Source organism: Phoxinus phoxinus, assembly GCF_949152265.1.
Source record: "Phoxinus phoxinus genome assembly, chromosome: 13".
NCBI classification, from domain to species: Eukaryota; Metazoa; Chordata; class Actinopteri; order Cypriniformes; family Leuciscidae; genus Phoxinus; species Phoxinus phoxinus.
Genome location: NC_136888.1, coordinates 33,735,719 through 33,751,006, shown reverse-complemented (window position 1 = coordinate 33,751,006; position 15,288 = coordinate 33,735,719). Strand labels below are relative to the sequence as shown.

General features: G+C 40.1%; 1 protein-coding gene across 2 annotated transcripts in view; it reads right to left on the bottom strand.

Moving 5' to 3' along the window:
- ptpn21 (protein tyrosine phosphatase non-receptor type 21) overlaps positions 1 to 15,288 on the bottom strand; it is a 42,737-nt gene that overhangs the window by 4,791 nt on the left and 22,658 nt on the right. For both annotated transcript variants that reach the window (XM_079632349.1, XM_079632348.1), the window contains 8 exons: positions 14,390 to 14,468; positions 12,971 to 13,854; positions 11,575 to 12,117; positions 9,584 to 9,718; positions 7,014 to 7,232; positions 4,442 to 4,570; positions 2,881 to 3,115; positions 298 to 458 (listed from right to left, as the gene is read on the bottom strand). In XM_079632349.1, the coding sequence (XP_079488475.1) occupies positions 298 to 458; positions 2,881 to 3,115; positions 4,442 to 4,570; positions 7,014 to 7,232; positions 9,584 to 9,718; positions 11,575 to 12,117; positions 12,971 to 13,854; positions 14,390 to 14,468 (2,385 nt within the window). The remainder of the gene's footprint in view (positions 1 to 297; positions 459 to 2,880; positions 3,116 to 4,441; positions 4,571 to 7,013; positions 7,233 to 9,583; positions 9,719 to 11,574; positions 12,118 to 12,970; positions 13,855 to 14,389; positions 14,469 to 15,288) is intronic.

Genomic DNA, 15,288 nt, shown 5'->3' with positions numbered 1-15,288 from the left:
GGAAGGGGCGGGGCTTAGGCTCTCTATTGTCCCCAGGTTACACAACAGCACCAGTCTGTACTTTCGCCATATTAAATCACGTGCCGTAAACCGTGACTGTAGCACAAACCTGTCCGGCCACATGCCTAGATCTGCAGAGAATGCCGTCATCTCTATTCCTAGCATGTGTTTTGTAAGCTGACGCAGAAGTGTAGCATTTCTTTCTGCCCTGATGACCCGATAACCGTGACCATGTTGCCCTGAAATGCTCTAATTCTGTAACGCCTTCACGCCACTGTAAGCACAGGACATATGTACCTCATTATGTTCCAGACAAGCGATCATGATCTCAGACAGAATGACCACACCAGTGCGTCCCACCCCTGCACTGCAGTGCACCAGAACCGGCAGGTTTGTGTTCTTTGGGTCGCTGGAGCTGTTTGTGTGTCGCCTCACGGACTGGATCTCCTCCAAGTACGCTGAGACACAGAAATAGAGCAGTTTTAAAGAGCCACGCCAGACAAGAACAGTTACGCAGCTTAAAGTCATGCATGATAAACATCACCACAACAACGTTTCTTCAATCATTATGATGCCACTGACTAACACTGTTAGGATGATCTTAAGAATAAAGCTCATATTTCACACAAAAATGTGAAATTATATTGTGTGCACCAAGAAAATAAAGCCTATGCAATAAGATGTTGAGACATTAATGTTATGCATTGTGCCAAGACATATTTATGACCTTAAAACTATAAAGACTATATAACATGAATAATTTCACACACACACACACACACACACACACACAATATATATATTAGGGCTGTCAAAAGATTAATCGTGATTAATCACATCCAAAATAAAAGTTTGTGTTTACATAATATATGTGTGTGTACTGTGTAGAATTATTATGTATAAATACACACACATTCATGTTTATATTTAAGGAATAATTGCATTTATATACTGTATATACATTTATATAAATTATATTATAAATAAATATTTTATATATAAATATAACCAATTTTTCTTAAATATATACATGATTGTGTGTGTTTTTATATATATAAATAATTATATTATTATATGTATATATATATATAACTTATGTATTATAATATTATAACGAATAATTTTTTATAAAATATTTTTTACACACATTTGTGCATATATATTTTTCTTAATACAATCAGATTTTCGGGAACGTGAAATATGACCCTGAGGTGTTTTTGTGACATTCTCCTATTGCAACACTGCTTACAGAAGCATGTTAAACAATTTAAGAGAATACTTTCACTTTTCTTCCTGGCTTACTAACATATATTACATATGTACATATATTTTGAGTGCCAAAAGCAGTGATGTTTGATCTAAAGAAAGCACGTCATCTGAAAAAGTGTTGTTCGGCAGTACTTTCAGTCAAAAGAAGGCGATTCAAGTCGAGCTACATGTTCAATTTGCAATGACGATTTGTCTCGTGGTGGCAAGGACCCTAAACAATATACAACATCACCGCTGTTAAAATGCATAATGTTGCTTATTCTTTTATTTTATTTTTTATTTTACAGTTAAAATATAATAAAATGAAAAATTCACTGCTGTGGACGTCTATGTGTTTACTATGTGTTTGCTATGTTAATGGACAGAGGATGGGAGTAGGATTCGGTATTCGGTAGGGCTGTCACTTTACGTTCGAAAACCGATTGCACAATCGATCGGAACAACCAACCCAAGATTCGAAAATGAAAATAGGGAATCGATTTTAAAGGCCTTTTTCTTTTTTTTTACCAAAAAAGTTGTTTTAGGTGGACAGATCAATACAATACACAGAACATGTAGGATGTTGGAAAATAACAATGTTTTTTCTGTTAACCAAATGCTTTTTAATATTCGCTATTACTTCAATGCAAGTGAGCAAGCGCACCGTTGTTTGTTGCTTAGTGACGTGTGTGTTCAAGTATGCCAGAAATGCGCAGATTCTGCGCAATACGCTGTATTTAATATATCATGATGACTCACGAGTTGCATATTTGCACTAAATCCGCGCAGATTTGGCTACACGAACTTCCCCAGCAAAGTGAGTAAACATAGAAACACGCCAAATTGGCTCGTGATTTGACAGCGTTACCCACCAAAGTTCATTTTTACCCGCATTTGGCGGATTGGCGGGTGTTAATTTCAATCCCTGAATGTTGCACTCCTGTTTGTCATTGTGCACGAAACTTCACGCCAATAAATCATCAGAAATATTGCTGACTTGTGCGCATCTCAAGCGCCCTCTTTACGCTCGTCCTAATGCCTGTTAGTTGTCCGTGGATTTGCCTATATTTGGTTGGAAAATGGAAACGTCTTTAGACATGGAAAATCGATTTTACAATCGATTCAATGAACACTTATGTCTCAAAAATCGAACAGGATTTTTTCACAAAAGTGACAGCCCTAGTATTCGGTTTCGGCAGAATCTTAACCAGTGGATTCGGTATTCGGCCGAACCCCAAAAATCTGGATTCGGTGCATCCCTAATTATAATATTAGAACGAAACATTTATCATTTTATATACAATATTTTTTACACGCATTCTTGTGCATATATTCATATTTTTCTCAATACAATCAGATTTTCGGGAATCGGAAATATGACCCTGAGGTGTTTTTGTGACATTCTCCTATTGCAACACTGCTTACAGAAGCACGTTAAACAATTTAAGAGAATACTTTCACTTTACTTTCTGGCTTACTAACAGAGAAATGTCAATATATTTGTCCAGACAATATGAATATGAAAACTACAAACAAACTCATTTGCAGATACTAACACCACCTGTGAGGTCTTGAGTGCCAAAAGCAGTGATGCTTGATCTAAAGAAAGCTTGTTATCCGTGTTATACGTACAAAGAAACCCTTTAAAGTCCTCGGGGCAGCCGTGATCGGGCCAGTCTGTGTACTGCAGGTGCCAGACGGTCCGCTCCTGTCCCGTGAGGAGGTGTTTGATCTTCAGGCCCGTTGTGGCGTAGCACCCCGAGTCCGTGCGGAAGCGTGTGGTGATCTTAAATCGTCCATAAGTAACAGTGTTGTGGCGGGAACCCAGACGAGGCCAATAGCGGAAACTCTTCTCACGACCTCCTTCCTGCAGGTCAGGAAACAAAACAAGCCAGTTTGAGGATGCAAAGATTTAAAGGGGGGGTATAATGCCCTATCCACAAGATGTAAAATAAGTCTCTGATGTCTCCAGAGTGTGTGTGTGAAGTTTTAGCTCAAAATACCCCACAGATATTGTTATATAGCATGTTAAAATTGTCACTTTTTGAGGATGAGCAAAAACACACCATTTTGAATGTCCCTTTAAATCCAAATGAGCTGCTGCTCCCGCACAGCTCGTGTCCTTTTACCTCACACATACACTGAAAATTTCAAAAACTTTTAGCCTTTTATGTTCAAACCGGAGTCAGACAATGATGGAGAGACTCGAGAAGAAGCGACAACATGTAGAAGCAACAGGACATTTCTGAATGGTTAGTTGATGAATTTATGTAGATTATGTGTAGTTATCTTCAAGTCATTGATTAACATATTCTGTCATGATAATCTATAAATCGTGTTCAGGGGGCGGGGTTTATGTAAATTTTAGGGTTGGTGATGTCACTAACCCGGGAGGAATGTCGTGTAGTTCCTACCAGCCGTTTGTTGTAGTCCTTAAAAAGCGATTTCTGTAAAAGCAAATATCTCCCTTTGCTCTGAACTTTGAGCGTTGTAACTTTGCAGATGTTGTTTATGATCAAACAGCAACATTACACACTAACTACAGTTAGAAAAGGGAAATCATAATCAACCACCCCTTTAATAAGGCGAAACACATCAGTTTGAAGAGTATAGGGCTTAATTCTAATCGATTCTCATTTTGATGAACCAAAAATCCCAAGAAACGTTATTTTAGTCAATGCCGTGAACAAACATTATTTGTAAATTGTAGAACCTGTCATCCAATAAACTGCAAAAAGCGCTGTGATGTGATATGTAAATTTTTTAGTCGTCTCATGTAATCATGTGTTTCAACCGAGGAAAGGATAGATCAGCTTTAGAACAATGTCACGTAATGTACATTTAATGCAGGAAAGCCATTCAATGTCCATAACCTCGATAGTCAGCTAAGTCTAGAGAGGAGCATTTGATAAATGTATATCATTATATTTTTATAATGATATGTATACAGGTACAAAGAAATATATAATTCGATATTATATATCGAATTATATATACTACAGAGAAGTATTCGATCCGTATATATATATTTTTTTTGATGAATCTAGATCTAATCAAATCAGGATTGGAATTGAAACAAATCACAATCTTATGAATCAAAATCAAATCATGAAATTTGTGTCAGAACCCAGCCCTAAAGTAATAACAACCACATTTCCTTTCCGTGCATGCAGAGATATGTTTTAATGTTCACCTCCTCTGCTGTGACCATGCCGATGATGGCGACTCCTTGTTCCCAAACCATTTGCCAGAAGTCTTGGCAGGTGCTGGAAAGCGGACCCTGAGATGCGATATAACTCCACTCTTTACCTCGGACCGTAACCTGGTAGACACAGCGGCAGAAATCACAAGGCTGATTAATCTGATATAAATCAACACATAAATAAAACAGAATACATAAATAAAATATAGCTGCAAGCATCAGTTATTGGGGTCCAAGCACTTTATGGCCTTTAAGTGCATGCATAAAAATACATGCATAATTTAGCAATCTAAGCTATTTCAGGTCATTTACAATAGAAATGTAGAATTTTAACATTCATAACTGTTATATGCCTGATGATCGCCATAAAGTTTTGAATGCTCATAAGACTAAAGGAGGTAAAGTGTTGTCCGTTTTGTGTTTTGATCACTTAGAATATTATATTACTGTTAAGCCTACTATGAATATTAAAATACGCCGAACCATGTGTCCTGTATCATAGCTACATGAATGACTGTTGCAGAAAAAAACCCTGCGTGAAAATCAGTTCGGTATTCAGTGAGGTATGATTAATTAAATGCGCTGATAGCTCATTGCACCGGCCATACAGATTACACTGAGTGGAGCGGGTGACCGGTCTAAGATGGCGGCCCCACGGCTCGACCGCGCCAGTAGGCAGTAGCGGTCGATAGGGCGTCTATCTATATGATGTCTATGGTTGGCAGTGGCACTAGTATGTCATTAAGATCTCTAGTATTATGCTGCGTTCACACCAAACGCGAATAGAGCATCTGGCGCGAGTGATTTCAATGTTAAGTCAATGTAAAGACGCGTTTACGTACGTCTGGAGGTCCTGCGGCGCAAATGAGGCGTTTAGCGCGGTGCGGTAGAAGCAAATTTGCCTCATTCGCGCGTCCAGTTTGAGCAAATGAGGCGAATTGAGCATCTGGCGCGATACGCACGAGTGGTGCTTTGAGCATTCACGCGCCTGATGCCCGAGTTGAATTTTTTTTACTTTTGCGTCAATTCGCGCCGCGTTAACCAATCAGGAGCCTGCTTGCTGCGGTCACGTGGTGATGTGACGTGATAAACGGGGGAAGGCCCGCTTTTCGGTTTATAATGTCATTTTAAATGTTTGGCCTCAAATTATTTTGTAATATGACTAAATGCCTGCGTGAAAGAAGGAATGACATTGTTCAGCTATATGTTAACTATGAATGTGACACTGAACACTTGCAGTTGTACATTTCTGAACGAGATGAAGAAAAACTCACATAATTAAAGAAGTCGTTTGACCTACGTTATAACGAGTCATTAATGTATTTAAACATTTCTCGTTTACCAGCGGCAAACGTCAGAAGGACTAGCCGAGGTAAGGCTGCTCCAGCGGGTTACATGAGCGTTGAGCGCCCGGTGATCACCTGGATCTCACAACTCCGAAAACGTCAGATCACATTTTTTTAAATAGGCGCTATCTTTATAAATAAACCACAGATTTGAGCTTTTAACAACTACATTCTCGACTGAACAACTCTTAAAGGACAAGTTCGGTATTTTACACTTAAAGCCCTGTTTACAGATCGTATCTGATGAAATAGAACGGTTACGATTAAAATTTGGACACATGCTCCTGTCCCGAGAATTTTAGGTTTATTTCGCTTTTGTGGACCTATTTTGCCAAACGCGTCACACCCGTGATTCTTCCGTTGAGAGCTTGAATAATAGACACTCCAGCCCAGCTGGTGGCGATAATGCACCTTTGCCAATTGCAAGCAAACCGCTGGCATTTCATTGAATACACAGAAGAAGCGGCGGAGTAATACCGTACCTCAAACAGCACATTCAATACATGTCAATGGAGTTGGACAAAAACTACGATAAAACCTGTTGGAAAGCATCTTTTTCAGCGATTTTTTTTGGGACCGTATCAGTGAACACCCCTGACCACTCGGTGAGTTTCACGTCTTTGTAAACGAAAGTTTAATGTGTTTTTAGGAAGGAATCTTCCAGCGCACATAGACAACCATTGTGGAGGTGGGGGGGGAAAGCAAAATAAACCTAAAATTCTCGGGACAGGAGCATGTGTCCAAATTTTTATCTTAACCGTTCTATTTCATCAGATACGATCTGTAAACAGGGCTTTAAGTGTAAAATACCGAACTTGTCCTTTAAAACTACATTTTGTGACTCAATAACAGTAGTATTTTTAAATTTCGCAGCCATTCTTGCAAACAGACCACAGCCTAGCACTTGAAGAAGCTACCTCCCAGAAGAAGCGGATTTAGCCTCGGATGCTTGTTAATTTCGCTTCAAATGCTTGCTTTTTACGCGCGTCCATTTCGCTTTGGATGCGCGAATGCATTCAAAATGTTCAAGCGTCAAACTAGACGCGATAGACTATAAACGCTCTATTCGCGTTTGGTGTGAACGCAGCATTATGGTTTATATTATACAAATTATTATGAAATCAGCAGGGTTGAACTCTTAAAATGAAATACAATGTCCTGAAGCATCAATGCATAATGTCCATGCACGATTGAATGTGCACAGATGGACAGCTCACCCTGATGTGTGAGGCGTTGATGTAGCCCGTGTTGTTCTCTTTGGTGGGCACCAGCTCCACGCGCGTGTCGTCGTAGGGCAGGACATCCTGGAAGCGGTTCCTGTCGCTGTTCTCGGGCATCTGAGCGATCGTGCACTCACAGTTGGGACGCTTCTTGTGCACCTGCTCGTACTCTGTGAACACCATCCCCTGCTCCACTCGCTGCTCCAGTATCTTACACTGCAGGAAACACACAGAGTCTGTTCAGAACGTGAGACGCCACACAGCATGCTAACGGCGAGTTGCATGAGAAAATGAACAGCACTCTCAAAATTACCCATTTAATTAGTATTTTAGATGCTATACCATTGAACATCAGCCCTTAACAGAACTGCTAGTTGATGTGATAGTTATTTCATAGTTGATTACTTCACTAGAAATGTTTATAAATGTACAAATGTTTCAATTTAATGCATTTAAAACTATATATTGCAGAATTATACAAACACACACACACGCATTCTTGTACATCTATCTTTATGAGGACATTCATTGACACAATGCAATCTCTAGCAGTTTACCCTAACCTTACCCATCACAACTAAGTGCCTAACCCGACCCCTGACCCTAAACCTCCCCTTAACCTCATTATAACCTTCTTCCTAAAACCAAGTCTTGATCCTCAAACCGGCCTTTAAAGGGTCTCAGAAAATGTGAAAAAGGACCGGCCAAAATGTCCTCACTCCAATGGTCTAAAACTCAAACTGATCCTCACAAAAATAGTTGTCCAAGTACACACACACACACACACACACACACTATTGTGTATTGACGATTGTCAGAGATATTGCTGATGGGTGAGGCCTTTGATGATATCAAGACAATAAATGGCTCGTTTTCCCATTAATGTATTAAATTATCATTATTATTATCAGGCTAGTATTATTAAATCACTATTAGGACATATTAATATATCGTCATCAGCTTTTATTGAGGCAGATTAATCTCTCGTCTATAAGAGAATGTGCTGTTAACGCAGCGACAGATGCCAAAAGCTCCTCCAGTTTCTGCTTTCACTTTTACTTTCAGAGAATAAAAAGCACGTTTACATGCACAACACCCGATTATGCTGAATAAGCCGACAACGCATGTGGTCTTGTAAACACGTTAACCTGTCTTTCCTTTATCAGAGTAAAGTCATAAACAGATTTTTGCCGCTCACCCCGATTTCTCCCGGCATGTAAACACATTAACCGGCGTTCTTTGGGCTTATTGAGGTGTGCTGATAGGCTAGATGACAGGAGAGCATTCTTACTGTGAATTTAAGCGTAACCAGACAGAGCGAGCTTTTCACGCTAGCTATAGGGTATATATCGCAAACTAAATAATAAAAACATGTTATCTCGTGCAGAAGTACAGTCGAAATGCTGCATCTGTGACGCCATGAGAGGATAATATGTGTCCGTACATTTCCCGCTGACATGTTAAAATACTCTGCAGATTTTAATGCTTTATTTAAGGCGAGACACGGCAGGCAAAAACACATTTTTTTTTTCACTGGTCAATTTTGAGATTTTGGGATATTTGTAGTCAATAACATGTCTTCTTTTAGACTTGTGGTGAAAAAAAGTCTGAAATACACATTTAGGTCTTTATTTTACTACACGGTGTCTGTTTGTGTCTGTAGATTTCTCATAAATTCAACAAACGTTGGCGTTATTAATCATCATGATCCGCGATCGCTGTCTGCACCCCGTCATCACACACAATCGCTCTCTCCTGTACAATGCTGTCGGATCCAAATATGGTAATTTCCTTTTTATCAGCAACCAATCGCAATCTCATTGGCTGATGATAAATCTTTAAAGCCCGTTTTCTCAAAATGACTTTTCTCTCATTCTCCAAGTCCGAAATCTCCACTTTAGTGGCACCGATATACACCAAACCTTCCAGTCTTGTACCTAGTTATATTATGAAGACATTTACAGAGGGATTTGTAAATATATTATTCCTAGCCTGATTTATATAACATTTTATTCCAAAAAATATGACGAAAAGCAATTTTTAAGGCTATTAGCAGTATATTCTGATTTACAGGATAACAAAAGTAGATATCCATAAATCCCTCAGTATTTTTTTCCCCATCTAATATGTGAACACAATTAAAAAATAATTTTGAACCTGGCTTTATCCAATACTCAGATTTCGTTTTTTAAAATATATGCAAATTAGCGCATATTTACTTAGATATTGCCTAATTTGCATATTTAAACATTCAATTACAGAAAACTTGTAATACATTTTTTTTTCCTTCTTAATGTAGGTAATCAACTGGGAAAGTTTCATGGTGATATCTGCTAGTTAAAATTTTTACCCTATTCATCTGTAGTGTCTCGCCTTAACATCATCAGACAGACATACACAAGATACACAAATTATTAGGTTATTATGTTTTTAACTCACTACCAGGAAATAACCTGATTCATTAATAAACACTCCACATTCTAATTTTCCGTGATTATAAAAAGTAGTAAGGTACATAAGCAAATTAATGAGTAGTAAGCAGTAGTGCACCTGAAAGCAGACCTTACCCTCTCATCATTGGACGCGTTCTCTGGGTCGTCCTTCCCTTCATCGGGCAGTGGCATTCTGGACAGAGTCAGGCCGTTCAGAGCCGCCAGCTTCAGGGGTCCCACCTTCTTGACCTCCGAGCGTTTCTTCATGCCCTTCATACCCGGAGAGAGCGATGGAGAGAGCGAGAGAAGAACACAGAGTCTGAGGATCAGGATCTGAGACACGGCTGTGATCATTAGCAGAATGCAGCTTTTCGGGTCTGACGGCCTGTTGGGCCGCATTCCTCAAGTCACGCGTATAAAGTTATGCGTTCCCGGGCTCACCCCAATGTACAAACACCTATCCCACATGCTGACGAAATTAAAATAAAAGCCTCACCAGTGGGATCATATGGTATTACAAATCAGTTTGGATATCCTTTATCAAATTACTCAAATTTTTATATCTGTAAATGAGATTAGAGATGCACCGATTGCAATTTAGGTTTTTTTTTGTAAGTGTGACCTGCCGATACCGATTTTGCAGTGAAAGTAAGAAGTAAAAAGTCTGTAATAAAATAAGAACAAATAAACAAATTGCAAACGACTGCACAAATAAATGCTACCGTATATAATAAAGAGAGGTAAGAAATAAACACCGCTTTAAGTTTAACAGTAGGTTAGTATTCAGGTTAGAAATACTACAGAAATTAAAGTAATCAAATGTAAAAATAACACTGGATAGTGTTCAATGTAAAAATTAAATAAGATTCCTCAATTTAAGATTAATGCTTACAGTTAAAGTTACAAAAAGTAATGCAGTCAAGATCAGTGAGTGATTTTCTTTATCTTTTGTTATGTTTATATTTAATATTGTTAAATGTTAACAATTAATATTCGACTGTCTATAGTCACTTTAATGCTGCGTTCAGACCAAACGTGAATAGAGCGTCTGGCGCGAGTGATTTCAATGTTAAGTCAATGTAAAGACACGTTTACGCGCGTCTGGAGGTCGTACATTTCTGAACAAGATGAAGAAAAACTCACATAATTAAAGAAGTCGTTTGACCTACGTTATAACGAGTCATTCATGTATTTTAACTTATGTTTCATATAATAGAACCGAAGCTATAGATTGTGAATTTAAACATTTCTGGTTTACCAGCGGCAAACGGCAGGAGGACTAGCCGAGGTAAGGCTGCTCCAGCGGGTTACATGAGCGCTGAGCGCCCGGTGATCGCCTGGATAACGTCAGATAAGATAGGCGCTATCTTTAAAAATAAACCACAGATTTGAGCTTTAAACAACTACATTCTCGACTAAACAACTCTTAAAACTCAATTTCGCTTCAAACGCTTGCTTTTTACATTCAAATGGATTCAAAATGTTCAAGCGCCAAACTAGACGCGAATTTGACGTTCTATTCGCGTTTGGTGTGAACACAGCATACGAGTTTATGCACGGATCCAATATACTGTTACACAACATGCGTTATCTTTCTCAACTATTTACGTTCCAAAACTGACTGTGATCAACTGAATACTCGCCAATATAGTCAGTTTGGCAATTTTGTAAGTCATTTTGTAAGTCATAAGTCATTTGCGCTCGCGCGCAGACACACTCGATCTCTCTCGCGCACTATTGCTCGCGCGCAGACACACTCGGTCTCTCTCACTCAGTTCGCTTTGCTTTTATCCAGTCCGGCCAAACATTCTAGTTTCTAGAAACTAAGCTGCGCGGTGCAGGGAACAACTCTGATTATTGGCTCATGGAGTCATGTGATCAGACAGTGGTTTACGTGTGAAGCCAAAAATGTGATAAATTTGATCGTGTGAAGCCAAAATCGTGATTAAAATTTGATTAATTGTGCAGCCCTAACTCACAAGCGTCAAAATAGTGCCTCATCTTGTTCCCGTGAACATGTGTACCGTCACACGCCCAATGATTAGCTTTTGATCAACTCACAAACCTCCTCAAGAACCCCCTGCTTTGAGTAATTCTGATTCAAATCTGATAATTCGTGCACTTACTGCAGGCGGAAGGCCATCGATGTTCCTTCTCGCAGGTGGAACGTCAGAGACGGGTCTCTTAAAGAGGTCTCTCTTCTGTCTCAAGCGCCCCTGTCCGCTCAGATCCCCCTCTGAAACCGAGGGCATCATGTGTCCGGGCTCTCGGAGAGGGGGAAGCTGCCCCACATCCTCCGGTTTGCGGATGATCGAGTGGGCCTGGTACGCGAGAGAGCCCGTCGGGACCGTGTCCATACCGTGGCTGAACGGATAAGCGGGCGGATCTACGAGGGACCGTTCCAGCGGTGTCATGTGACTGCCCACAGCATCCTGAGACTGGGGTGTGTGACGCCCGCTGTCGTCTTCAAACTCTTCTTCCTCACCGCTGCTGTGCACCAACATCGTGGCGTCGGACAGGGATTTTTTGTGGCCGTAGAACACGTCCTCCTTGCTGACCACGTCCTCAGGCTTCGGGACCTCCAGGACGACATTGATGTCGGAGCCAGATGCCGTAGGGGTCATCGCCTGGGCAACCGGGGGCGGAGTCTCGGCCGCTGATGCGGATACCTAGGTAGATGATGCAAAAAAATACATTTATTCAAATATAGTTCAATTTAGAATCTTAGATACAATAATTTTAAGCATTTGTAATTATATACATTTATATGACTTATTGAGAATTAGCTAAATGCTGTTTAAAACAATTTTACATGGTATAGCGTCAAGTTAAACGCATTAAATATCCATGAGTTTTCTTAATCTTGAGTCTTAGATAATAATTATATGATTTATGCTTTATTGGAATATATCAATTATATATTAATTATTAAGAATTTGTAAAATACTGTTTTTAAGTGAATACATGGGTAGCTGACGGATAAAATGTCAATAAATGACCTCAAATATAGTTCAATCCTGAACATGAAGATTGCTAGTAATTACATTATAATAAATTACATGAATATTAGGATTCTTATTTAATTAGATATTAAGAATTAACAAACTGCTGTTGAAAATAGTTTAACCCCTTAAACCTAAAGTGTACCACTGGCAGTACACAAGGAAAAAAATATAATTATGGCACCCGCCGGCGCCACCTAGCTGCGGAAAAATTTATAATTATATTTTTCAAAACTACTACCTTGATCAACTCAAAATAGGTGTAATTTTAAAGCTCAAAGTCAGAACTTTACACTGAATATAGCCAATTTGATTAACTCCTAAGTAGTGCTGAGATATTTGCTGATAAATAGAAAAAAAAAGTTTTCATAATTAATGAAATACTTTTTTGTACTACAATATGTCAAATACATCATACAGCTCAGATTGTCATGTGTCATATGTAATTTGAAAGGTCTCAATGAGTAGAATACAACAAGCATAAAATAGTAGTAAATGTGTGTAACGTCACACTACTCGCCTTCCTCTCCTTCAGCCTCATGTTCTCCAGTCCGTACGCCAGCCCGGCGATCTCGATGGAGTTGCGCTTGTGCATGTGAGGACGGCGAGGCGTGACGAGAGGCTCGCTCACCTCCTGCAGCGAGTGAGCCACGGGAAGACTGTCCTCCTGGAAGGTCTGCACTGAGTGATGCACGCGGCGAGTGATGAGGTCCGGGTTACTGCTGCTGACGTACAGGTGACGGGACAGATCCGGGGTGCTGTTGGCGGGTCGAGGATGAGGGTAGGGATACGGTGGAGGCGGCCAGTAAACCTGATTCCTTATGATGTTGGGCGCCGGGTACTCTTGTGCCTGCTGGAGCTGGACGTTAGTGAGTTCGGGGACGCTAACGGCGCCCACCACGGGCCGCCTCTCGGTGGGATAGGGGTACGGAGAGGGACTGTGGAAGCTGTAGTTGAGGTGGAACGGATACTGACCCGCTCCGTGCTCGCGGATCTCCGGTTGGCTGTAAACGAGCGGATCCGGTCGACTGTAGGCGTACGAGTTTCCGATGTTGAGGTTCCTCATGGAGTGGCTCTGGCGCTCGGATGGCGGGATCATACCGAGGTTCTTCTGCCTCATGACGGTCTCGTAATCGGGCGTGGCGCGGTAGGACGGTGGGATTAGGGCGCTGTGTCGGTGGGAAGGCACGTAGTCTGGTCGCATGAGGTCACTTCCTGTGATGCTCGGGTTGGAGGACATGGGCGAGGGTTGTAGGTAATGCTGAGGGTTGTTGAGGGAGCTGGTGCTTTGGGCGCTGTAAACGCTGCCGTTACGGATCCTTCCGTTGTACTCGTGCGGAGAGCGGTCCAGACTGGTTTGGGAGTGGTAGTAAAAACCATTCTGGTTGTTGATGTAAAGATTATCTGTAGAAAAAGTAGAGTCAGTGTTTTAGATCTTTTTTTTGTGTGTGAAAACAGTAGCTTTATTGGCATGACTAAGTAGTAATATAACATATTATTATACAGTAGGGCTGTCACATTTGAGAAAAATCTAATTTGAACGGATATAAAATACCAAGCTATGTATTAGAATATATTCACATTTTTTTTAAAATCAAGATACCGGTACATTAACTTGAGAAGCAAAATTATATGAAGTCTTGTTTTCTGATTAAGCGGAAAAAAAAAAAAGTTATTAAAAACTAAAATTCTGTCATCATTTAAACACATTCTTCAGAATATCTTCTTTTGTGTTCAGCAGAAGAAAGAAATTCATACAGATTTGATGACAATGACAGAATTGATGACATAATTTTCATTTTCTATTCCTATAAATCAAGAAGAAAAACAATCTGCCAGTGGGGTCAGAAAATTAAACTTGTTTTCTCTTTTAAATTAGGTTTAATTTAGGTTTTAAACAATAAGGTTCAATAATAAGAACGGACAGAGCATTTTTTACCTTGCGAAGACGTGTATGGTTCGGTGTAATGGCCGTTAAAGTGCATCTGAGGTGCCATCATGTAGGGTTGTGGTTTTGGCTGCATCAATAGACAAAACAAAAGCAGCATTATTCAGCAGGACACATTAAGTCTGTGTCAAAACTAGTGAACTCCATCAGACAGTATTTTGAGTCATGTAGGTACAGCGACGGCATGAACTGTTCCAAAGTTAGGCAGCATAATTATATTAAAAGTTGACTGTATACTGTTTCTTATCTAGATCATAAAGGGTTAGTTCACCTGTCAGTGATTACTCTCCCTCATGTTGTTCCCCATCAGACTTTCCTTCATCTTCGGGACACAAATGAAGATATTAGTGATTAAATCTGAGAGCTGTCTCACTCCTCCATAGGCTTCTGTTGTAATTGAAACTTGCCGGCCCAGAAAGTTAGTAAAGACAATGTTTAAAATAGTCCAAGTGACTACAGCGGCTCAACCTTAAGTTTATCAAGCGACGAAAATACTTTTTGTGCGCAAAAACAAACAAAAATAACTACTTTTTTCAACTTAATTTTCATCTGTGTGTGTCTCTGAGTGAGTTCACGTAGCGCTTCTGGGTTGTACGTCAGAACGTGGGCTCACTATTGGCCGACGCTGGTCATGTGTGTGTCTCTGAGTGAGTTCAAGTAGTGTAACAGCGCAGCGCTTCTGGGTTGTACGTCAGAACGTAGGCTCACTATTGGCCAGCAACACACACGACCAGCGTCGCCCAACAATAGTGAGCCTACGTTCTGACGTACAACCCAGAAGCGCTGCGCTGTTACACTACGTGAACTCACTCAGAGACACACACAAAAGAACATCAAGAGTTCAATAAAGTCATTATTTTTGTTTGTTTTTTGCACACAAAAAGTATTCT